Raw genomic sequence first — 25,482 nt, 5'->3', positions numbered from 1 at the left:
AAGTGGAAAAACCTGAAGAATCGGCAGTGTGTCAAATACTTCTCCCCACTATATGTAGTTAGGTTAGCTTCACAGTTTGAAATTACACACCCTATTTCACACTGACCTGTTTAAATGACTATGCTGATATGTATGTTGTACCTAATTAATATGTTGATGTACAGTACCTTGTTCTTGATAAATCTCAACCAAATGTATGCCACTACAAATGTATGTTACCAATGTAGCTAGAAATTTCAGTCCTCTGGTCTAGTGGGATATTTGTTCAATATGTATTGTCATCTGGTGGTTTAATGCACAAACTACCAAGGATGTTAAAGTACTTAAAAATGATCATAAACACACAAATAAATTATTCATTTCCAAAATTCATATAAATTCATATTTTATTTGATAAATATCCCCAAAAAACAATGCAGTGATTTAATGAATTTACAACAGTTTTTTTTTCTCAATTTGATCAATGATGCAGTAATGATCTTCGTCTCCGTTGTGATTTGCTGTAGTAGCGTTTAGAAAGTCTTTGAAAAATTTGTTTGACTCCGTCATCCACAATCTCCCAAGCACACTGTGTATGACCCTGAATGAGATATAACATACATAGTTAGGTTAATACATAGTTAGCTGCTGCCCCCGTGACCCGATACGAATAAGCGGATGAAGATGAGAGATGAGTTAGGTTAATTTGAAATGTTCTCCACAGTGTCATAACATATTGCCTTTAGTTTATCTGATGCTACAGTATTTTGCCAGTTTGTCACAATAATGCAAGACTGACCTTTTTGTTGTTGAGGAAATCCTCCAGTTTGCTGAAGCATTTAGTCACTGGCTCATGGCTTGCACTGGAATCGACGCCTTGCTTAGTTAGCTATTGTTCGAAAAAACATAAGTTTCTTATGAGGGCTAAAAACAGCACATGAAAACTTTACCGTGAACAGAATGTTAGCGATGCAGGAAAAAGCTTGTTCCAGCAACTCACACAAGAATTTATCCTTAAATGTGTCTTGACAAAAAGTTCCTTTAGCTGAATAGAGTGTTGGCTCTTCTGGTACATGGTCTCCACGTGTTCCAAGATGTCTTCCAGAATGACGTCTTTATATTCCATCTGTAAAAACAGTACAGACGCACACCTGAATCTCTGAATAGTTTTTATTATGCCTCAAGAGAACAATTTAATTTTACTGATTTGATATCTGTTATTGCAAGTTGAAATCATATTATTTGAATGTTTTGAACTATTAGAAGTCAAGGCCAGAACGTTTATTTTACCTGACTGAGCATCAGTTCAGGATCACAGAGTTTGGCCTTATCAAAGTGTTTCACACAATCATGGGAGATGCTCTGATGAGAGATACAAAGCAGCATATTGTTACATGGATGGGACAAAAGATTTAAATGGGTATAAAACACATATTTGTAAAAAGGTAACTATCAAATTAGAATTGATATGCGAGCCAGAATAAGCCAGAATTATGGCCATATACCACAAAACACCAAGGTGCCTCATTGCTATTATAAACTCTTTACCAAATTAATCACATCACACAGTAATTGTTGTCATAATCAGGATTTTAAAATGAACAGTTAATAATGTAGATTATATTAGTGTATTAGAAATTGTTTTTACCCAGTGGTTTATGAGTTCCAGGAGATCGTTCCAGTCATGATGATGAAGGCATTCTTTTTTAGCCTGCGCCAGGCTTATCATAAAAAACAAAACAGCAACTCTTATCCACCACATGATCCCTGGAGTAAAAATACATATTACTTTCAAACAATTTATAAATGAATTTGTATCTATTAAAGATCATTAAAACTGTCTACTAAAATTTAGATTTCCATCAATTGCAATTTACAAATATAAAATAAGTTAACGTTACCGTTGAGTAGATGTCCCACCTCAGAAATAAGATGCTCTGTCTTATCGGTCCTTGAGTAAGATTATGATTTTGTGATGTCTTTCTTTGCAAGGCCATGATACATTTATACCAAATTGATGATGCCACACCTGTTGAGTCTTACACAAAATGAAACTATTCAAGCATTGTGCCTAACTGCTTTTACAGTCACTGCGGAAAACATGAACAGGGACAAGGAAATGTATTTTACATCACAATTCTAAAAATGCTTCCTTCCAAGTTCTATTCTGGATGCATCAAATGTATTTCATACCATTTTAACTGGAAAAGGACTTAATTGCGGTATTTGAATGCAGCCTAACATCAAATCCAATGAGTGATACATGTATCATCATGTATTTGATAGATAATGTTAGCTACATCCAAACTCAGAGGTTTTGCTCTTGTAAATCTATTTATTCTAGGTGAATTGCATCCATTTTGAATTATTTGAAAGTAGCAACTAGCAAGCATACAGGCGTAGTGACTGACATTAGAAGTTAATTGTGCCAGAGTCTGGAAGATGCAGTGATCGTTGATTGATCAATAGCAATGCAATGTTGCATTGTATTTGCATAAAGTTCCGCTTTTCTTAACTTTGGTTTAATAGTTTAATAATTTTTCGATTCACACAACATAATTAACAAGTACATCTGCCATTAAAATCAAACTTTGGCAATTCTGGAGCTCGGATGTTACCATTTGACCCATCGCAGACAGTATGGCATCTTTAATCAATTCCAATGGAGTCATTTTATCGATGGCTGAAAGTAATGCCTGATGCCAACCATGGCTGTAGTGTTGCGAAGACAAAGTTGAAGATGTCCTTTACATCACACCGGATAATGAAACTGAGAACAGGTAGAATTATGTCATTCTATATTCGATCATCCCTTGAACAGATTTCACATAATTGTACTTCTGTGCAATCAGAAATGAAAGCAGGTGAGTAGGTATTGCATCATAGCTGTCAATGCATTAACAGACCTCTAAGGCTTAATGTAGCAATAATACCTAATTTCACACAGAAATGCAATATAAGAGATGTATTTTATGTCATTTCATTACCATTAACAATTTTTGCCATCTCATTAAGTTTTGTTTTCTCTGAATTTTTGGACAAAACTGGTATGGGCACTATGCATTTGCGAGTAGGTGTATTGTAAAAACTAAACTCTGTTCAGCTTTTACAGACACACACACCCACTCACCCACACACAAACACAGTACACACCGATTTAAGGTTCTCAGAGGTTCCGCCTTGCACTAGTGATGGGCATTCAAGCTTAGTGGGCGGACAAAAAAATATCTCAGAGTTCATTTGACATCCAAATGACTGTTCATTCTGTAACACAGAAAACCATGAAAGAATGTATCACAAAGTTGCCTGCCAGATGGTGAGTTTTAATGCATTTTTATGAGACAAGTAATTCGATGGCCAGCAAAATTAAGAAGAGAAACAAAATGACATACAGAAAACATTACTGTGAATCAGAAAATATTCTCGCCTCTCTGTCGTTTGTGGTGAAATTAAAATGTAGAGAATCGTTGTCTGGAGCCCAAAATGCAGTGGCAACAGTATTCAAATCAGTCACTGGGTTCCAGATGTTCACCAAAAAGTGCTTATCAAAAAATGTGTTCCGTTTGCGAATATTTGAAAGTACTGCCGCAAAAGCAGTGAAACCACACCAGCCCACAAATATTTAGGGTTTTTCTGAATGTTTGGGCAATTCTCCCATTCAATCTTTACTGGGGGAAAGATGCAAGGGGCCATTAAAGAATAAGAACTGCATTCATTCATTCAAATGTTAACTTGTGAGCACATGGGGTAAATGAATAGGAACAATAACAGTGTATTCTACACATTATTTTGTGATTTACAGTGTGATCTAGATAATACACTGTATGCATCTATCTTGATTAGAGAATCATGTAGGGCCAGAATGGACGGCAGGTGGCATCACATTGTGCAGGCAATGCATGATGCTTGCCAAGGGCAGTGGTATAGAAGAGTGATGTCCTTCACACCCAACCAGAAAATTAAACAAAGAAAGGGTACAAGGATGAAATTCGATATTGCAATATCCATCTTGAACAAGTTACCAAAATGTGCTAGAATCTACGTCTGTGTATAAGGAATTACACAAAATGTTTGGTGACATAATTACACTTCACTTAAAAATGAAACGGAAAGTTAAGTGGACTGGGATTTCTAGAATATTGCTTAATTGCTGGAAGCGTTAGAAGTAATACATATCTGACTACTGTACAATATTTTGTTAACATACTAACATTGATTCAGATGAACATGGACCAACACAGACCATCTGATTGTTTCATTGCAAATAAGTTTACATTTTAAATACTTTAGCTGATGCTCTTGTCCAGAGCGACATAAAATAGGGAATGCATACTTATCATTTGCAAGAATGAACTCTTCTTCAAGGTAAACTACTTCAGAGAGAGGCATGTCTACTTGGCTGTGGAGAAAATAAAGACCAGACTAAATTTAAATTGGTGTTTAGGCCTAAAGGGGTGGACATCTGAGTTCTTGTCTTACAACTACACACCTGATTCAAATAATCAAAACGTGATGTGTGAATCCCACAGAACCAGGAAACAGAGTCACAACTCGTTTCCCACAACAACACTCACACATTCAACACACACAAGATTGTGTCATTGTGTAGATCTGAGGAAGGGGACAAACATATTCCTGCAGTGTTAAAGGTCCCAAAGAACATAGTGGATACATAGTAGATATGGCAGAAACTTCCAGAAGGACAACCATCTCTGCCACAGCCCACCTTCCTGGCCTTTATGGTAGAGTGATCAGACAAAAGCCACTCCTCATTAAAAGGCACGTGAACCTGTTTTTGCAGGTTCTTTATAATGATTCTGTTAATTTACGATAAACCATTGGTGGAATTATAACTGTCATATAGTCAATATGCATTAATATTTATATTTCAATTTGTTCCTTGATTGTTATTTTGTAGTTTCAGATGCATGTTAATAATACATTGATTCTTTAATAAGGAATACATCGTATTATAACTACCATTCAATCACCTTTATTCCTTTAGCCTATCCCAGGCGTCCCGGAAAACTGTTTGCCTGAAATTAGAAGTACCGGTATGCTGTTCCGGACCATTCAGCTTTTGTATGAAATATTGTATCCAGTATTTAGTGAACATTTTGCTTCTTTACAATTGAATTTTATGGTGCATTAACAACTCCATTAATTAATTTCAAACCTTCCAGATTAAATGTCTGCCAGGTATACCTGGATGCTGCCAATGGGGTAGACAGATGAATAAAAACTAGGTCCAGCTGATTGCCACCACATCTCTAATGGGTAACTCCATATAGCATCACATTAGAAGTCAACCCCTCAGATCTCTCCTGGGAGAAAACTTCCTGTCCAAGCAATTACATTGACTGTTTGTGGGGATTCCAGTTGTAATAATGATTAGCTCACCTCTAAAATCATCATCATGATGCTTGGCTGTGCCATAAGGGAAATCACATACCTCAGCCTAAAGTTCGGATTGAATTGATTCTATAGTGGGATGATAAAGTTTACTACATAGTTGGAATACATGTGGACTGTCCGGGGTGAATTTGTTGCCAAATACCGTCAATTGGCTCGATGATTGTCCCCAGTCCGTTTGAACTTTTTAAATAAGCATTTTAACACTGCGTGAAAAGCCGACTTAACAGTTGCACTAATCATACAGAAAATGATGTGTAAGTTCTTTGTATCAAGCAGGGGTAGACTGGTCATCAGGGGGTTTCGGGACTTCTCCCAGTGGCCTGGGCCAACCTAACTTACGTGGGTCGTCCAGCAGCCGTCCAGCAGTCGCTCATTATCTGCAATTTTTCCCAGGATGATCGGAATTTTGTGGGCCGACTTTCTCACCCTGGCTGAATCTCAAATTGCACACTCGATACTATGCACAACAAGTATGTACTTTGGGGTGATGATGAAGTAGCCTACGTAGTACTGTTTAGTACTACGTACTGGTTTGCGTTCTGAACGCAAAAGGAATCACAGCAGCATATGCAGGTCAGAACGAGACGCAGGACGAGAACATTTATTAGGCAACAATCTTTATGGACATCTGGTTCCTGAGAATGCCGCGCCACCTGTTATCATTCTGTTTAGATTTAGCCTTTTCCCCGCACACTTCAGAAGACTGTGACAGCAGCCATACATTGCTTTAAAAACCCATCATCCAGCATTACCGGTCCCATTATATCTTCTAACGCGTGTTTTTAGTCTGGTCGCAATAACGACGATTTACCTACGAAATGGTTAGGTTTGTTCCTCAAAGACTGATATGGTTCATCACAAACGGGACATACATCCATGATGGGGTTTTATTTAGCGATTTCCTGCCCTCTTCCCTTCAGCTAGCTAGAGTTGGGTTGTTCGCGAACAATTCATTTTTGAACAAATCTTTTTGGTGAATCGTTGTTCATGATTCATCTCAGTAGTTCATCGGAAGGAACGACGAACGGTGACCCATGGCTCTTTGGGGTCTTCGAATCTCCTTCACCGGAAGGAACGATGAATGATGATCCATGGCTCTTTCGGATCTCCAAATCTTGTTCACCGGAAGGAACGATGATCCATGGATCTTCAAATCTCCTTCAACGGAAGGAACGATGATCCATGGCTCTTTTGGATCTCCTTCACCGGAAGCAACGATGAACGAAATTATCGATGATCCCCGGATCTTTAGGCACTTTGGATCACCTGAGAGCTATGGAAGGCTAATGACTAATTATCACACTTAATGTTCCAAAGGAAGAAACATTAGCTACAATACATTTTAGGAAAGTAGGCTGTTATTCAGCTGTCAAGGGATAATATTATGTATGTATGTTGGTAATACTGTAACTGTAACCATTAGTCCAAGCAATGAATTTGATTGCTGCACTTGAAGAAGGCAATTTTTTGTGTCCAGGACAGAAAGTTCTTCAGGTGCTGGAAGAAAGGTATGTGACTGGTAGACACAACATGCCTTTCAACCAGGGAATGGGGTTAACATGTTTTCAGATGTAACTGACAAAATGTTTTTCCCACCACTTTGCCACAAAAATCCTATAGGTATTCCCCAGACCTACTGACATAATATTAAACTAAAAACCATTCATGGATGCATTCTGTACATCGAAAATCCACCAGAAACATTAGACCATCCAGGCGCTTTGGCATACTATTTTCAGCATGCTATAGTTTGAGACACATTAATCTTCTTGCATACTCATCGGACATATTATATAGGATGCATGTATGCTATTATATGAGATTCAGCCCCTATTTCCATCTCTGGCGCACAAAGTTCTGCACAATGGCTACTCACATGGACAAACTCCTCCCCCCCAAAAAGAAATGAATCAAATTTACATTTTTACATTTGGTTATTCATGTTTGTCATGGTGTGGTAAGCAAGGAGCCCAGGCGCAGGATGAACAGTGAATTAAGGGTTTACTGAGCTGAGAAGCGTGATTCGTAATACGACGAAGGCCGAAACGTCTAGAACTGATCCAAAAGAGCGAGCACACTAAACGCGAAAAATAATGAACACACACGGACAACTTGCAGACAATACTCAACAAAGACTCCGACAAACACAAGGGCAGTTATAGGCTGTAGTAGTGAGGATCCGGTGTGTGTAATGATGGGAAGTCCAGGGTGATGTGATGAGGAACAGGTGTGTGTAATAGTGGAGAGCCGGGGTGTTTCATGAGTGTGTTGGTAATGTAGCAACAGGAAGAATGGACGATGGTGGCGAATAGGTCAGCGACAGGGAGCAATGTAGTCGAGCTTCCCCGGAGGGAGGTGATCATGGGAGGCACCGTGACAGTGTAGGCTACTGTAAATCATCCTTTGATCGTCCTTTTACTCTGCTAATCAAATTTACAAATAAAATGAATTGAGTAATACACTACAATGTTTTTACTTGAAGAGAGGCTACATATCCTTGGATCTGCACATTGTATTCATTCTTTGCAATTTATCGTGTTTATCAAGCCACCTTGCTTTAGACCTATGTATGGCTTTTCATGCGTATATCCTTTGATCATCACAAACAGGTCGATAATGTCTCTTATTTTACCTTGTACACCTTCATTTTGTATACCTTCATTTTGTACATTAATCATTCTATGTATTATTTTTTTAGTCTTTTTTTTTGTATCATAAGACCTTCAATACAAACACATTTTTGTATTTAGTCAAATTCATTAACCATTTCAAACAAACAAATCCTGTAATTCATAATTTTTTTTCTCCTGTTGGTAAATGTTGAATGTGTGCCAGCTGGGTAACCAAAAAAATAGTGTGAAATAGTTACAGACAATTGGAATTGTCTTAAATATATATAATATAATTTTTTTCTGTTAAAATAAGTTAAAACTAGATTATAGTATAATCAACTTTATCTATTATAGTATATTCAACGATACAGAGACCGTAAAAAGCGAGAGGATGGAGGCAGGGTCCAACAAAGAGAAAAACATCAGAGGAAAGAGTAGAGATGCAGACAGTTGAAATGAATGCACAATGGTCCAAGTTGTTGTTTAGTTGTTTAGCCTACATCAAAAGCCCATGTTATGTCACATTAACTTGCAACAAGGGCACATTCAAGCATTTCACTTGTGCAATAGCAAACAAGCAGCGTTTTATTATAATAAAAATATTGTAGCGATCCGAAGATGTGATTGCCAGTTACTTATTTTTCTGCACTGAAAGGGTGCAAAGGATTATGGGACAATCAGAATTCATCACTAAAGCAGTGATGTGATGTATTCATGTTTCATTATTCTAGCTGATATATGTGATTATTGAGGTTATGGGTTGTTTGTGTTCAGGGGATTGGGACAGTGTGAGTTTCAACAACGTGGTTACCGTGACCAAGCCTTGTATGGCTGGGGTTCACACTCCTTGTTGTTTAATAGAGGGTGTTTTTTTTTTTTCCTGGGGTTGTGTGGTGTAATGGACACTGGAATTGTGTAAAATACCGGTTTCTATTTAACGCACCGTTCTTCCAAGCAAGTTTGCTACAATATAGCTGTGAAATCAATGTAATTGTTAAAGTATTGTTAATGATTTTGACAATTATATTATTTAACAATACTTTGAGGATTACATCGTTTTGACTTCACAAGTATATTGTTATCATAATAAGTCGTTGTCGTCCCCCCGGGGCATTACAGTTCCGATTCCCGGGCTGATAACCAGTAACCAGTAATTCAAGATTCATGGAGAAAATAAATGGTTAGCAGGAAAAAGTGTAGTCATATTGTAGTTATGTAGTGCCAGTTTTCATTTCCAGAATTTAAGAAAGTGGTTTGTTTCAGCAACATTAGTGAAATGGTTTGGTTTCAGAATTAACACAATGATGATAACCAAAACATTCGGGTTGGGTTTCTGGTTTCTTAAGGAGATGTTACAGTAAGTATGCCTTGTAAATGAAAATGCTTTTGGGGATTTGTTCCCTTTGAAAAGAGGGTGTACCAAACTGTAGTTACACCTCATGTCTATAATGCATGGCTTCCTTAATAAGGAAGAGAATACTTTTGTCAGAGTTGCCCTGGGTAGACTGCTGCTGGCTGAAAGTGAATTTAGGTTTTATGAGGTCACAGTTTGCAGTCACATAGTGAGGGCTGCACTGTTGTACTTCACTGATTTGTCAAGGGCAAAAAGAATAGAGAAAATATATATTTGGAATGAGTTTATGTACAGATAGTGGGGAGGCTTCTTATAGTCTGACTCTGGACTGATTTTTCACTCTGCATCTTGATCTTTTTCAGTCTCTCTCTTAGATTGTCACATGCATGGGAACAAATGAGAATTAATCAGATTTTGTGATTTCCAGGTCGCTGATTAATGTGGGGAGAGTATGTTTGTCTGTGTGTGTGTGTGTGTGTGTGTGTGCGCATTTGGGTAAAAAGACTGAGCTGCCATATCCACTAGCACTATGTCTCTGATTAGACTAATCAACACATTGTCAACCAGCACTCTTACTATCATTTTTTTCACCCAGATGAAAAGCAAAAGGCATGACAGAAAAGAACAGAATGGCACAACCCCCCCCATGTCAAACGTTGTCCTATTATATCCCTCCCCTGTCAAACATTGTCCTATTATATCCCTCCCCTGTCAAACATTGTCCTATAATATCCCTCCCCTGTCAAACATTGTCCTATTACACCCCTCCCATGTCAAACGTTGTCCTTTTACACCCCTCCCTTGTCCAATGTTGTCCTTTTACACCCCTCCCATGTCCAATGTTGTCCTTTCACACCCCTCCCATGTCAAACATTGTCCTATTACACCCGTCCCATGTCAAATGTTGTCCTATTACACCCCTCCCATGTCAAACGTTGTCCTTTTACACCCCTCCCATGTCCAATGTTGTTCTTTTACACCCCTCCCATGTCCAATGTTGTTCTTTTACACCCCTCCCATGTCAAACGTTCTGTTACACCCCTCCCATGTCAAACGTTGTCCTATTACACCCCTCCCATGTCAAAAGTTGTCCTATTACAATCCTCCCATGTCAAACCTTGTCCTATTACACACCTCCCATGTCAAACCTTGTCCTATTACACACCTCCCATGTCAAACCTTGTCCTATTACACACCTCCCAAGTCAAACCTTGTCCTGTTACACACCTCCCATGGGGTTTTCAGTAGTTGTCAGTTATAATCATCAAAATGAAAAGAAATAAACACTTGAAATATATCAGTCTGTGTGGAATTAATGTATAAATTATACAAGTTTCACTTTTTGAATGGAATTACTGAATTAAATCAACTTTTTTATGATATTCTAATTTTATGACCAGCACCTGTATTCTTAGCTTTTATTATAGTTTTTTTGTCATTTGCACCATTTAGAAAAGGTACAATTAGCAATAGGCCTACTTTTAAAGCATGTTCAAAGCTAAAGTGTTGGAACAGATTGATAGTTAAATATATAGGAAAAGATTGTGAACCGTTTTGAATTACCTTCATGAATGGCTCCAAAATACAGCCTTCATCTGCAGTAAGTCATAACAATAGATAAACACAGTGTTCTTTATTAACGAACACACAAAGATGAATACTTTTACGAACCTCATTAGTCAAAAATAAACCGCATAGGCCAGAAGTATGTGAATCATGATTTCTTATTTTTTTAGTCGTTTTGCAGAAATAACCTCAAGCAAAATTGTATTCTGTAGTAGCTCAGAACCTACACACACTTTTAAGGCGAATACTCTCCAGTCTCCACCCACAGTCATTACATTGACACCCACAAGGTTGTATTACATATTCCGCCCATCATCCAACCTACCGACACTTGCGTGGTTACCAGCAGCAGACTGTTCTCAGTTACTTCTTCTCTGAAGATGGATCGATACTTGTTGATTATCGTAACATTTGTCTGTATTGTGCCGCTTGTGCAATGTTACCCCAGCGGAAAAGTGACTGCGTCGTGTGACAATATGCTACCACAACACAATTCAAACTCGCCGCATCAAACCTCCGCTCCGTTCTCTGTAACTACTAACCCGGGGAACTTTAAGGAAGGCGATACCATTACAGGTGATACTGTGTAGTTCTATTTTTGTATAATGGACAGGTCGATTTTTATGGGGTGTCTGTTTAAAAAGGGGAAGATTTTTGCTTGTATCTTTTGTTTCATGTTGGAGGGTGGGGGCGGATATTCAGTATTGATTTTATGAACGTTCAGGTAGAAATATGGTTTTGGCCATTCCTACTATGTGCTATGTCTGTCCTGAGAAAAAATAAATTAATTTTCTGTGAATAAGTGTAAAATTGATTTCAAGAGTTTGGTAATATGAGGGCAGGTGTCCTTTATCTTAACAACGCACAAATAAAAAGTTGAATGTTTGGATTAATCAACTTTTCTGTGAAATATAAGACAGAAAAGTATACATAATTGTTTTGTAGACTTAGTTAAAATATCCCTCATAAAAAAAAAAAAAAAATTCATGTGTGCCCCTGAAATCATTTTCCAGCCTTGAAATAATCACCTCTGAAAACAACAAACATTTTAATAAATAGGTTATAGTTTAATACTTTTTAAAGAAAAATCAAAGATGTGACGCATTAAGGGACATTTGATGTATTTGAAAATTGTAATAGTCGAATACATAACGTACACTGTTACATTACAATGCGCCACCAAAACGTGTGATACATAATGAAATTATTCAAACACAACATATCTTACGAACGCTATTACAACGTATCAAATTTTACAAACGCAATTAAAATGTAAAATAACATACGAACGCCAGACAAACAAATGATATTTATGAATGCTATGAAAGATGACTGGATTTATAGATTTAGGATCAGTAACAGCAACACCAAGGTCACTAAAATATGTTATAAAAGCATTTATAACATATTTATAACATATTTATTAACTATCGTTAAAGTTAGGTTAACGTAAGGCATCACAGCATTAGGGTTAGGGTTAAGGTTAGATATCACAGCACTGGGGTTAGGGTTAAGGTTAGATATCACAGCACTGGGGTTAAGGTTAGGGTTAACGTTTGGGCTACGGTTAAGAAACAAAAAAGGTTAGGTTATGGTTTGGTTAGGTCTTACAGCTCCGGGGTTCAGGTTAGGGTTTGGGTTAAGGTTAGGTATAACAGCTCTGGGGTTAAGGTTAGGATTACAAAGAAATCACTTCAAACATATTTATGTTGTGACAACACAACTAGCCCTTGTGACAACACTACTGGCCCTTATTATGAATTTTGCATGGTCTCACGTGAATAATCTACCCAGGTTTATTAGGATTTAAGTAGCTGACATTGACCAATTAGACATGAGATTTATCTATTATAAGATAAATTGTAAGATTTTTGAGGTCCCAATGGCACCACATAGTAGGAATGCCTTAGATGTTTTTGTTCACTTTTACATTATGGACTGATAATCAGTGGCAAAAACTCAACAAAACAAGTCCAAGGGGGTGAATACTTTTGGGAGCCACTGTATGTCTAAAAATAAATAATTAATGACTGTGTGATTAAATAAAATATACTTTACACTTTGTTTAGTCAGTATCCAGGGAATCTCCAGTCAATTCACTGGGTTCCTGTTACAAGGCAGATTGGTTGGTGGAACCAGTCCTCTGGGATCCTTCATTGTATCAAGTGCACTGGCCCAAACACTCAACTGCAACGGAGTTTCTGTGAGTCTGTTTTCAGAGATTCTATTCTATTCAATGTTGTACTTTGGAGTTAAGGAGCATTAATGCAGCTTCATTGAACATATTTTTATTTTTTAAAGGGCTACTGATTTGTACAAAAAGTTATACGCACATTTTACCATTAAATCATATAGAAAATGGCAATCATCTGACATTTGAATAAAAATATCCTTATGCTTTTGTCTGAGCATTGCATTCATTGAGGAAGAAAAAAATAATAATGCCTGTCAATACATTGCAGTAAATTAATAATTGCAATAAAATAATGTCATGAATATGTAAAATGTTCTCTATGTTGTGCCTTGCTCAACCCTTGACCATGGTGTACTAGCAAGGAAAGATTTATCTAGTGACTTGGAGGCTTAAGGGAGATTCCAGCCTCATGTTCCCCTACCCTGGTGAAACAAAAATAAATGAACATTTATATAATATAAACGTACCATTCTTTAACCGGTAGGATGTCTACAATACTCACTAACTAGTAATCAAAACCTTAAGAATGAAATTAATTCCTGAGAACACCTTAAGGTCCAAGTGATACATTTTCAGCTAAATCATGGTTATGCAAAGTTAACACTTTGAACTACGCTATGTAAATCAAAAACGAGAGCAATATGTTCGTCGCCGGTGCAGTTCGTCCATTTAAATATAACACAAAGTTGTAGTCTATCCTGAACAAATCCCAATGCTTAATTTGTTTGGTCCGTGGCGAGGATCAATATATACCACATGATTTTAGATGAAAAGTTTTAATATTTAAAGATGTCTTTGTTTCTTCCGGCACTTTGTCTCAGCAAATAGACTGCGAAGGACCACTTTCTGGTAATGCAAATGGATGAATTGCTTATATCAGCTTGCATAATTAAATCTTTATGGATCCTGTTTTCTTGCTCTTTCCAGAATTCTGCAGTTTCTCACACTTCAAATGCACAAAAATCCTCCATCCAGGTGACATGGACAGCCCCCACATCAGGCAATCTCAACAACATCCAATTCAGGTCAATCACCCACCCATTAATAATGATATCTTATTGTCTGAGGTTTGGTTTGCTAGGCATCAGTCAAACCTAGTTTTTGACCTTATGACCAGAAAGCAAAGCACTATCACCGTAGACCTGTGTGGACTTGAAAGCTTAACACTATATTTAATGATTTACCAACTTGGCAATTGAACAAGCTCAAAAGGTTTTAAAACAAAAATACTTATCTCCTAGGAATACAAAAAATGCTTTGAATTATAAGACTTGGCTTAATCTGCACCCGGGAAACGAGCCATTAAAGTTATGTTGTTGAACTGTTTGTTCGGCCACTCACACGACTTTTTTTTACAGTGCAACGTTTGTACAAACTTTTGGCACCTACTGGGTTGGAGTGAAAAGTTCAACAGTCACATACAACGGAACTTCAGTCCCAGCTGTAGGCGTCACTATACCTGGGACCTCTTCCACCTCATCCTCGCTGTCCTCAGTATGTATGCTAATTGATGACAGTACATTTTTTTATTAACTTTTCTCTGGCTATGACAGTATTGTCATTGATCATTTTATAATCCCTATGTACTTTAATGCATTATTACATCAGTTATCCTGAAGTGCTTTACAATGACAGTAAATATATTTGTAATAGATCTCCAGCACTGGATGTGGCGTCAGTAAGGTCTGTTTCAGCCAACCTCTGAACTGTGACCCATCGGTCAGCCCAAGCTGTTACTTCATGTCTGCTGTGGCGCCATCTGGTAATACCGCTGTCCAGGTGGAGATGACAGGCAGTTCAAGTGGCTACGTCGCCATGGGCTTCTCAGATGACCAGAAGATGGTAATGGAGCGGACAACCTTTCAGAAGTAGTGCATTCTTATCCTGTATTTCAATATACTTAGAGGCACTAGTTCACATTTCTTCACATTTATAAACAATGGTGAACATGCTTAATTTGAAAACAAGGATTTTATCAGGGTTAAGCTATTCATTTAATCTTCTCCTAATCAGGGACAGATTTAGACATGGAACACCAGGTGAGTGCAATTAACTTGAAGGTAGAAACATAAAACAGTGGTTTGGCCTCCAGGACAGATGTTGCCTATCTCTGATTAGAAGCTATTTTTTGTTTAAGATATATATATTTTTTTTTTGATGTCACAGGTCTGTCTTTTGTTTTCCTAAGCTATGAAGTAATCTAATCTAATTCCACTCGTTCCAGTTAGGTTTGTTTGTATACGCACTTTGAATTCCAAACCAGTCCCTCAGACCTACCAACTGGGTTGGAAGACACTCGGCTGTTATGTGTTACTGACTAAACTAACTGGATAGATTCCAGAGTGTAACAAGGGAGATCAATAAACCCATCAACCCATCAGGAAACTCTTGTGACTCAAATGACGCAATTCATGTTCCACTTTAATTAATTAAACAATCATGAAATTAAAATAAACAGATCCATATTGTATCCCCCAGTAACTGTTAAACATTTAATTTAGGAGAAATTTAATATTTCACCTGTCAAGTCTCAGAATCAGACAGGTGCACATATTTTTGGTTAAATCTGTAGGTAAAACAAAAAAATAATGTGATGTTGTGATGGTAATTCCATCCATCGACACTCTTAAAGGAGTAAGAAACAGAGACACAATTCTCTAGGCACCATTTTAATATAATTTATTAATATTTGCAAATATGAGAGACGCGTCAAACGCTTACAAACATAATCATCCGAGGAGTCTCTAACTCCATACATGAACAATCCGTATTTATTTCAAATGTTAGAAGGGGTGTGGTAAGTTGTTGCCCATCTGTCTTGTGTAACATTTACCCAAAGGGCGGGCTGTCCCCCCTCCTTATCCTTCTCAACTCCTGAGGAGACACAATGTCTGGATAATCAACAGAGACACTAAAGGGTTATACAGATTTACCAGTAACCCTCTAATCCACCGGTGCCGGTCAAGGATGTCTCCTATTCAAACACCAGATCCCTCTCGGCATCTTTAACTAGTAACTCATTCATACATGCATAGGACCAAGAATACATCAGTTCAAGATTTCCATAACAATGTCTCATAGGATTTAACTTTGTCTATGTGGGCTGCATTGTTCCAGATTTACAGAAATGAGGGGAATGGAGTCATTTGGGATTTAAGCAACGTTATGAGAGCTCTTTAACATTTTTGCAAAAAATCTAGTCGTTTTCTAAAGTGTCAGCGCATGGAGAAGGGTTGGCGTTCCCCAGTGTACTATAATTAATAAAATGTTTATATCCCGGACCTCTAAGTAGCAATTTAGTAATTGACAGTCTTGTTCTGTTGAATTTACTGACTCAAAATACTGGAAATTCAATAGAAATGCTGACACCATTCATATATTGTAAAAATTGGTGACATGTTGGCAGTGTTGATTGTGGTCCCCCTTTGTTCCTCTGTTTGTCATTAGGGAAATGATGACATCTATATTTGTGGACTGGGAAGTAATGGGCTCCTCCAGTTACAACATGCTTTTTCAACAGGAAGATCAAGTCCAAATATACTTTCTTTGGTGTGTATCATGTTCATTTCTGCAATTATGACATGTACAGTGGATATAAAATGTCTACACACCCCTGTTAAAATGGCAGGTTCTTGTGATGTGAAAGAATGAGACAAAGATACATCATGTCAGAACTTTTTCCACCTTTAATGTGACCTATAACATGAACAATTCAATTGAAACACAAACTGAAAACAATTAAATAAACATACAATAACCTGGTTGCATAAGTGTGCACATCCTTAAACTAATACTTTGTCAAAGCAACTTTTGATTTTATTACAGAACTCAGTCTTTTTGGGTAGGAGTCTATTAGCATGGCACATCTTGACGTGGCAATATTTGCCCGCTCTTCTTTGCAAAAGTGCTCCAAATCTGTCAGATTCCTGTGCATAGCCCTCTTCAGATCACCCCACAGATGTTCAATTGGATTCAGGTCTGGGCTCTAGCTGGGCCATTCCAAAATGTTAATCTTCTTCTGGTGAAGACATGCTTTTGTGGATTTGAATGCGTGCTTTGGGTCGTTGTCGTGCTGAAAGGTGAACTTCCTCTTCTAACGGACGCCTGAAGGTTTTGTGCCAAAATGGCCTGTTATTTGGAACTGTTCATAATTCCCTCCACCCTGAATAAGTACTGAATTATTTTGTGTCCTTCTCCTGACTGATATCTTTCAACAATGAGGTCCCTCTGATGCTTTGGAAGCTCTCTGTGGACCATGGCTTTTGCTCTGAGATGCAACTAAGAAAATGTCTGGAGAATCCTACTAGAACAGCTGAACTTTATTTGTGATTAATCAGAGTCACTTTAAATGATGGCAGGTGTGTAATAACTTTTATTTAACATGAGTTTGAATGTGATTGGTTAATTCTGAACACAGCCACATCCCCAGTTATAAGAGGGTGTGCACACTTAAGCAACCACTCGAAGATTTCAGTTTGTTTTTCAATTGAATTGTTCACATTATAGGTCACATTCAAAGTGGAAAAAGTTCTGACCTGATTTATCTAAGTCTCATTCTTTTACATCGCAAAGACCTGGCATTTTCACAGGGGTGTGTAGACCTTTTATATCCACTGTACATATGAACGTGGTTTTTTCAGGGTTGTGGTCAATACCACCAGTCTGAATAAATAATAATCATGAATTCAGACAGGAATTTTAGTTTGACTTCCTAATTTACTTCCTAATTCAGGCAAAAATAATTGAAAATCACATTTGTCTGTTTTCTAGGGAAATGTTTCTGTGAATTCCTCAATGAATAATGGTATCATTAGCTGTTCCTTCACAACTTGGAACCCCATCTCAACCCAGCGATCTATAGGGTCCAGTTCCCCCTACTATCTCATGCTTGCTTATGGATCCACAAGTAACGGTACAGTATGAGGCAAATAGGTACATTTTTGGTACAGAGATTACTGGAATTAACATTGTTACTTTAGGAAATGTTTTGATTATGAATGTATGCCAAAAACAGATTATCCTATTCCCTCACTGTTGCTTTTTATCTAATGCTTGCTTTTTTCTCCTTCTATCACAAATGTTTTGATAGCTAATTCATCAAGTAAGATGTACATACTATTACTGAGTTATGTTGTATACCAACTAGCTAGCATAAGATGAAATCGCTAATTTTTAGTAGCTCTTCAAGATCATCTGCTAAATGACTCAAATGTAAATGTACAGATGAAAAAAGCAGTCTGCTAGTCTAGAAGTCATGTTTTGTAATAATTCTCTTTTACTTTTCTTGATTATCTTTTACAGGGATTATTCAGTTTCATACAAATGCCTTTGTAAGTAGCACTACAGCAAATATTTCAAGTCCTGGTCTTGTTTCCACGGGAAGCCAGCCTCCTATAGTTAAGGCACATGGTAATGTTGCTGTTCACTTATTGAGGAACTTGCATAACCTGAAACATTGTTATACAGCTATACACTGACTAAAAGCTTATTTACTTTTTTATTAAATATGGATTAGTGCTGATTTATTATTCTATTGTGCTTCAGGCTGCCTGATGTTAATAGCGTGGATGACCACAAGTAGTCTGGGAATGATAATAGCCAGATATCTGAAAGGTGTGGCCAAAGGGAAAGGATGTGGTGGGAAAGATGTGTGGTTTGTGGTGAGTTTCAGTACTTTTAACCTCCCTCTCCAGCATGAAATGTCTCAATTCCACTGTTATCGAATGAGTGTATTTTCTTTAGTTTGACTGGCTGAGTGATTTGAGCAGGCAGTCCGGTGTTTTTGCAAGGCAGGGGACCCGAGAACTCCCAGTATCAGATATCTTAGGAAAGAAGCTAAATTGTTAAGCAGGCAGGGGGTCTAGATGATTTGATTAGGTGGAATGTTTTCTTGCTATGTTTTGCCTACCAAATAAAGATACCTCAATCCTGCACTCTTGTTCCTCAGGCACATATGTCTCTTATGAGTCTCACTGTTGCTGCCACCAGCATTGCCTTCATTTTGATCTTCTCAGAAGTTAGAGACTGGAGTGGGGTATGTATTTATAGGCCTGTGTTGTTGACCTATCGTTATTAAAAACAAACTTATTATTGTGTTTTAGCTCTTTTTTCATTAATAAGATTCAATAATAGAAACGGAGGGGGAAACATAGGTTAAATATAAGGAATGTTTTACTGGATAACTGTACCACACATGAGGTCAGATAGTTCCTCTCTTTTCAGATACAACTTACATTCCCACAATCCCTAACGCTAGAACGACAGCTAGGTAGAATAATTAGCTCCAAGACATACCATGGTCTACAATTTTATCTTAGTTAAAACCAAATACTCTATTATGGAAGGTTCAGATTATTGGAAGCGTTACAAAATCAAGTTTATTAGCCGAGTGTGTTTACAGGGAGCCCATCCTGTGCTGGGCTGCATTGTTATGATCCTGGCCTTAATTCAGCCAACGGCGGCCATTTTCCGATGTGGACCTACAGATAAGTGGTGAGAGATCTGCAATCATACTTCTGTATGAGAGTTTGCTTATTTGGATGTAGACCATATTTTGCTAATTTTCTCAAGACTTCAACAGTAATTTTCTCAAGACTTCAACAGGCGATTCATCTTCAATTGGGCACATGCTTTAAATGCATTGTTGATGAAGGTTTTAGCTGGTAAGGAATGGTAATGATGGCATGACATTTGTAGGATTTTTAAAAATTATTTAGTTAGTGATTATGTTGACATTTTGTTTCAGTGGCAGCTATTTTCACGGGGCTGTTGTGGCTTGACAGCACTGACAACCAATGGCTTGTGAAGGTGATGGGTGGGTTTGTTGGATGGGAGGCAACACTGTACATCCTTCTAGAAGCGGACAGGTGGTGGAAGCGCATGGGTGAGATTAAATACACAAAGACATGGATCTTTATTTCTATAAACCAAACACTTTGAACCATCAGTCATTCAATGATCACATGCGATCATGAGTCAGCCCATACCACTGAATGTCTGCCAATTACACATCAACTTTACATGACAATAACAGTCCTAATAATCTATACAAATACATAAATATCATTGTCTGTACACATTAGCATTTCATGTGTATTGTGTATGCATTCCATTTATGTGTGATGTCATCAGAAGTTCCTAACTTGTAGATAAAAAGGGGTGTAACAAGGGGTGTAACACTAGCAATTAGTGCTTAAGAAATTCATGTTCATTGTTCGTTTGAAATTCAATTCATTATATTGTATAGGCCTGTACAATATTGAATAACGGATTGTGTACCTGTTAATTGAAAGCCTGATAAAAACTTGTGTACGCCTCTTGACCAATTCAAAGGCTCTGACAAAGGACATGAGGCCAACAAAACACAATTATTTGAGCAAGAGCAGTGTGCAGGTTTCTTTGTTTTTTAATAGTACTTCAATATATTTTTTGTTCTAGATACCACAAAGGGCGATTCTAACTCGGTAAGTTGAAGCCCAGCATTTAATCACACATATGTGCTTATTTTCATCAATGACTTATTAAGAGAAATTCTTAACCCTTTAACTACTGACTTGGATAATTTTAATTCACATTCACCTGTAGGTCATAACAGATTGGCATAATCATAAAACAAAACACGGCAACAACGGAAAAAATGACCCTTGTTCAAAAGTCTGCATACCCTCAGTTCTTAATACTGTGTATTGCCCCCTTTAGCATCAATGACAGCGTGCACTCATTTGTAATAGTTGTCTATGAGGCCCCGAATTCTTGCAGGTGGTATGGCTGGTCTTGGCAAAATGCCTCCAGGTCATGCAAAGTCTTTGGTCGTCTTGCATGAACCGCACAATTGAGATCTCCTTAGAGTGGCTTGAAGATATTAAGGTCAGGAGACTGTGATGGCCACTCCAGAACCTTCACCTTTTTCTGCCTTAACCACTGGAGGGTCAACTTGGCCTTGTGCTTAGGGTCATTGTCGTGCTGGAAAGTCCAAGAGTGTCCCATACACAGCTTTTGTGCAGAAGAATGCAAATTGTCTGCCAGTATTTTCTGATAAAATGCTGCATTCATCTTGCAATCAATTATCACAAGATTCCCCATGCTTTTAGAGCTCACACACCCCCAAAACATCAGTGAGCCACCACCATGCTTCACAGTGGGGATGGTATTCTGTTCACTATAGGCCGCGTTGACCTCTCTCCAAACATAGCGCTTATGGTTGTGACCATAAAGCTCTAATTTGGTTTCTTCACTCCAAATTACAGTGTGCCAGAAGCTGTGAGGCATGTCAAGGTGTTGTCGAGCATATTGTAAATAGGCTTTTTGTGGCACTGGCGCAGTAAAGACTTCTTTCTGGCAACTTGATCATGTAGGTAATTATTTTTTCAAGTATCGGCGTTTTGTGCTCCTTGAAACAACCACATCTTTTCCAGAGCAGCCTGTACTTCTCCTGAGGTTACCTGTGGGTTTTTCTTTGTATCCCGAAAAAATTTTCTGGCAGTTTTGGCTGAAATCTTTCTTGGTCCACCTGACCTTGGCTTGGTATCAAGAGATCCTTGAATTTTCCACTTCTTAATAAGTGATTGAACATTAGTGACTGGCATTTGCAAGGCTTTTGATATCTTTTGATATCCTTTCCCTCTTTATGAAGATCCATTACCTTGTTACGCCGGTCTTTTGACAGTTCTTTTCTGCTCCCCATGGCTCAGTATCTAGCCTGCTCACTACATCCACGTGGGAACTAACAAACTCACTGACTATTTAAACACAGACACATATTGCAATTGAAAAAGCCACAGGTGTGGGAAATTCACCTTTAATTATAATTTTTACCTGTGTGTGTCACCTTGTGTGTCTGTAACAATGCCAAACATTCAAGGGTATGTCAACTTTTGATCAGGGCCATTTGGGTGATTTGTTATCATTATGATAAAAAAAAATATCCAAACAACTATGTGATAATAAATGGCTTTATACGATCACTATCCTTAAATAAAAGTTTTTTTGCATGATCAGTCATATTTTCAAAATCAATGCCAAAATTGCACAATTTCTGCTAGGGTATGCAAATCTATGAGCACAACTGTACATATAACATTTTTAATGTGGTATAGGAAGTTTATCAATGCTATATGTTCTGTTTTCCACCAGACAATCCTCTTGCTACTGGGCGTGTTTTTCCTTGGCAACATGTGCTTTTTAGTGGCTCTACTTGTTGGAATTGGCTCGCAGTGAATATCTGCTGAGCAAGGGAAGATCTTAATGTTGTGATATTTCTACATTTGCATTTAGTTATTTTGAGGACTCCGATCCAGTGCGACTTAAGTATGAGACAATCAATCATGCTAAAAATAGACATATTTTTTTTTCTTTTATATTTTGTAATACTCGCTCACACAATTATTATACACATTTTTACTGTAATAGATTTATTTCAAAATATATACAGAATTGCCAAAATGATTAACATTGATCTTATAAATATGCTTTGTTTTATGTCTCATGAAATAAACCATAGTAACAATTAAACATTTATTTTAGGAGTTTTGTGGACACACAAACATTCAAATGGATGGCCAAGGGTGGACAAGGGGTCCACTCAGGATTCCACATAGGCTACCTAATGTTAACTATCAGGCTAGCTTGTATTAGCATATTTAATGATATTACTGTACACCATGTTAAACACAAAACAGAAGACATTTCTGACAAACCCCTGTGTTTGATCAGCACCCAATGGTCATGCAGGGGACTGGCACAAAGCTAATAGCCCCACCATCTCCTCAGATAGGCTGTGTGTAACATTCACCAGTCCATGCTCACATTGCCAACTGGTCCCTGACCCACAGTTACCCTTCATTGCAAATAAATAGGGCTCCAAGGTATCAGCGCTTTCATTGGAAAGAGTTTCACACCATTATGGGATTACACTTCGCCTACGGAGGCTGCTTCTCTGCACACCTGCCTGTAAAGGCCCACTGGAGGAATGAGCTCCCACACCCTCCTCAATCATTTTCATTTCATCAGTTTTGAGACAATTGCAAAAGGCAGAGGCATGACCAAAGGGGAGTGGATCATTTACCAGATATTTCTGCCTACATGTGCTGTGCGCAATAGGCTGGGGCAAGGTAGGCCTCCTTGAGCAAAGTTAAATCCTATAAGACACAATATTATTGTTGGGTTTGTGCCATGTCTCACAAAATACTTGATGTGTGCCTAATTATGACACGCATTTGGGTCATTCCTGTTATGGGGTAACATTTTGGCCTCATAACTTTTTAGAAATGTTTTTTTGCATGTTTAACTATCAGGAAAAGATATTAGTCAAGCTCAGACACTGAATAAATATGGGTAGATTGTTCAGCCAGACTGTGAAGGTATTCCATCCTGTTAGGGACATATATAGTGGGGTGAACAAGTATTTGATACACTGCCGATTTTGCAGGTTTTCCCCACTTACAAAGCATGTAGAAGTCTGTCATTTTTATCATAGGTACTCTTCAACCGTGAGTGACGGAATCTAAAACAAAAATCCAGAAAATCACATTGTATGATTTTTAAGTAATTAATTTGCATTTTATTGCATGACATAAGAATTTGATACATCAGAAAAGCAGAACTTAATATTTGGTTCAGAAAACTGTTTGCAATTACAGAGATCATACGTTTCCTGTAGTTCTTGAACAGGTTTGCACACACTGCAGCAGGGATTTTGGCCCACTCCTCCATACAGACCTTCTCTAGATCCTTCAGGTTTCGGGGCTGTCGCTGGGCAATACCAACTTACAGCTCCCTCCAAAGATATTCTATTGGGTTCAGGTCTGGAGACTGGCTAGGCCACTCCAGGACCTTGAGATGCTTCTTACAGAGCCATTACTTAGTTGCCCTGGCTGTGTGTTTCGGGTCGTTGTCATGCTGGAAGACCCAGCCACGACCCATCTTCAATGCTCTTACTGAGGGAAGGAGGTTGTTGGCCAAGATCTCGTGGCCCCATCCATCCTCCCCTCAATACGGTGCAGCCGTCCTGTCCCCTTGGCAGAAAAGCAGCCCCAAAAATGATGTCCCATGCTTCACGATTGGGATGGTGTTCTTGGGGTTGTACTCATCCTTCTTCCTCCAAACACAGCAAGTGGAGTTTAGACCAAAAAGCTTAATTTATGGCTCATCAGACTACATGACTTTCTCCCATTCCTCCTCTGGATCATCCAGATGGTCATTGCCTTGTGCAGGTCTACAATTTAATCTAATGTCCTTACACAGCTCTCTGGTCTTGGCCATTGTGGAGAGGTTGGAGTCTGTTTGATTGAGTGTGTGGACAGGTGTCTTTTATACAGGTAAAGAGTTCAAACAGGTGCAGTTAATACAGGTAATGAGTGGCGAACAGGAGGGCTTCTTAAAGAAAAACTAACAGGTCTGTGAGAGACGGAATTCATACTGGTTGGTAGGTGATCAAATACTTAGGTCATGCAATAAAATGCAAATTATATAAAAATCATTCAATGTGATTTCCTGGATTTTTGTTTTAGATTGCGTTTCTCACAGTTAAAGTGTACCTATGTACCTACAGACCTCTACATGCTTTGTAAGTAGGAAAACCTGAAAAATTGGCAGTGTATCAAATACTTGTTCTCCCCACTGTACATAGTAATCACTGAATGTTAATGTAAATATTTAACAATATTAACATTTTCTTAGATATTGTGTGTCCCTTATTCCATCATATCATGTTTAATAAAAAATATATTTTTTTATAGATGAGCAGAATGTGTCTTGTTAATTTAAAACCGGTACTTTTTTGCACACATATTCCCCACTAAACTGAAAATACTAACAGAATTGTGCACATAACTATGTGGGCTGTTTATCCTCCCCATGTCTTAAAATAAACACAAAAACATGGACAAAATATAACATTTTTATTTAATTATTTAAATGAGCTGTCTAACAAGGTGGAACGATGCATAACAGGGTGGAACTACTTTTAGTTGTGACCATAAAGCTCTATTTTGGTCTTGTCACTCCAAATTAGTGTGATAGAAGCTGTGAAGCCTGTCGAGGTGTTGTCGGGCATATTGTAACCTGCCTACCTTGTTATGCAGGTCTTTTGACAGTTATTTTCTGCTCCCCATGGCTCAGTAGCTTGTCTGCTAAGTGCATCCATGTGAAAGCTAACAAACTCAATGGCCCTCATTTATCAAAAGTGCGTACACCAAATTTCCAGCATACACCTGGCGTACACCCAAAAACCACGGTGACTTTGGCCCTCATTTATCAAAAGTGCGTACACCAAATTTCCAGCGTACACCTCGCGTACACCCAAAAACCACGGTGACTTTGGCCCTCATTTATCAAAAGTGCGTACACCAAATTTCCAGCTTACA

The 25,482-nt window shown here is 38.0% G+C and overlaps 1 protein-coding gene and 2 long non-coding RNA genes across 5 annotated transcripts; 1 reads left to right on the top strand and 2 right to left on the bottom strand.

Annotated features, from left to right (window-relative positions):
- Window positions 1-368: 368 nt before the first annotated feature.
- LOC117593609 lies at window positions 369-862 on the bottom strand. Its single transcript, XR_004575062.1, has 2 exons — window positions 779-862; window positions 369-580 (listed from the first exon to the last, which is right to left on the bottom strand). It is a non-coding gene; the product is annotated as an uncharacterized LOC117593609 (long non-coding RNA).
- Window positions 863-1,035: 173 nt separating this feature from the next.
- Window positions 1,036-1,975, bottom strand: LOC117593607. Its single transcript, XR_004575054.1, has 4 exons — window positions 1,881-1,975; window positions 1,628-1,746; window positions 1,270-1,341; window positions 1,036-1,105 (listed from the first exon to the last, which is right to left on the bottom strand). It is a non-coding gene; the product is annotated as an uncharacterized LOC117593607 (long non-coding RNA).
- A 9,267-nt stretch (window positions 1,976-11,242) lies between these two features.
- Window positions 11,243-23,575, top strand: zgc:163022 (putative ferric-chelate reductase 1). Of its 3 annotated transcripts, XM_010899015.4 has the most exons (15): window positions 11,243-11,502; window positions 12,996-13,129; window positions 14,048-14,145; window positions 14,479-14,614; window positions 14,774-14,962; window positions 16,568-16,669; window positions 17,891-18,032; window positions 18,422-18,529; window positions 18,665-18,780; window positions 19,068-19,154; window positions 19,521-19,612; window positions 19,724-19,782; window positions 19,866-20,003; window positions 20,558-20,583; window positions 22,253-23,575. In XM_010899015.4, the coding sequence occupies exons 1-15, from the start codon at window positions 11,307-11,309 to the stop codon at window positions 22,334-22,336; spliced, it is 1,707 nt and encodes a 568-aa protein (XP_010897317.3). In that variant the 5' UTR covers window positions 11,243-11,306; the 3' UTR covers window positions 22,337-23,575. The 3 variants fall into 3 exon arrangements, with proteins under 3 accessions (XP_010897317.3, XP_019897198.3, XP_019897199.3); XM_020041639.3 differs by lacking the exons at window positions 20,558-20,583; window positions 22,253-23,575 and having other exon boundaries at window positions 19,701-19,782; window positions 19,866-19,957; XM_020041640.3 differs by lacking the exons at window positions 19,866-20,003; window positions 20,558-20,583; window positions 22,253-23,575 and having other exon boundaries at window positions 19,714-19,782.
- The last annotated feature ends 1,907 nt before the right edge of the window (window positions 23,576-25,482 follow it).

Source organism: Esox lucius, chromosome 21, assembly GCF_011004845.1.
Source record: "Esox lucius isolate fEsoLuc1 chromosome 21, fEsoLuc1.pri, whole genome shotgun sequence".
Lineage (NCBI taxonomy): Eukaryota > Metazoa > Chordata > Actinopteri > Esociformes > Esocidae > Esox > Esox lucius.
The sequence above is the reverse complement of the archived record's forward strand: the minus strand, read 5'-3'. Positions and strand labels throughout refer to the sequence as shown.

Excerpts from the sequence above, each read along its gene's own strand:
- zgc:163022 (XM_010899015.4), top strand. The coding sequence starts at position 11,307 with ATGGATCGATACTTGTTGATTATCGTAACATTTGTCTGTATTGTGCCG. Across the intron at positions 18,530-18,664 it reads TCCTATAGTTAAGGCACATG|GCTGCCTGATGTTAATAGCG; the intron begins GTAATGTTGCTG and ends ATTGTGCTTCAG. Across the intron at positions 20,004-20,557 it reads CAGGTGGTGGAAGCGCATGG|ATACCACAAAGGGCGATTCT; the intron begins GTGAGATTAAAT and ends TTTTTGTTCTAG.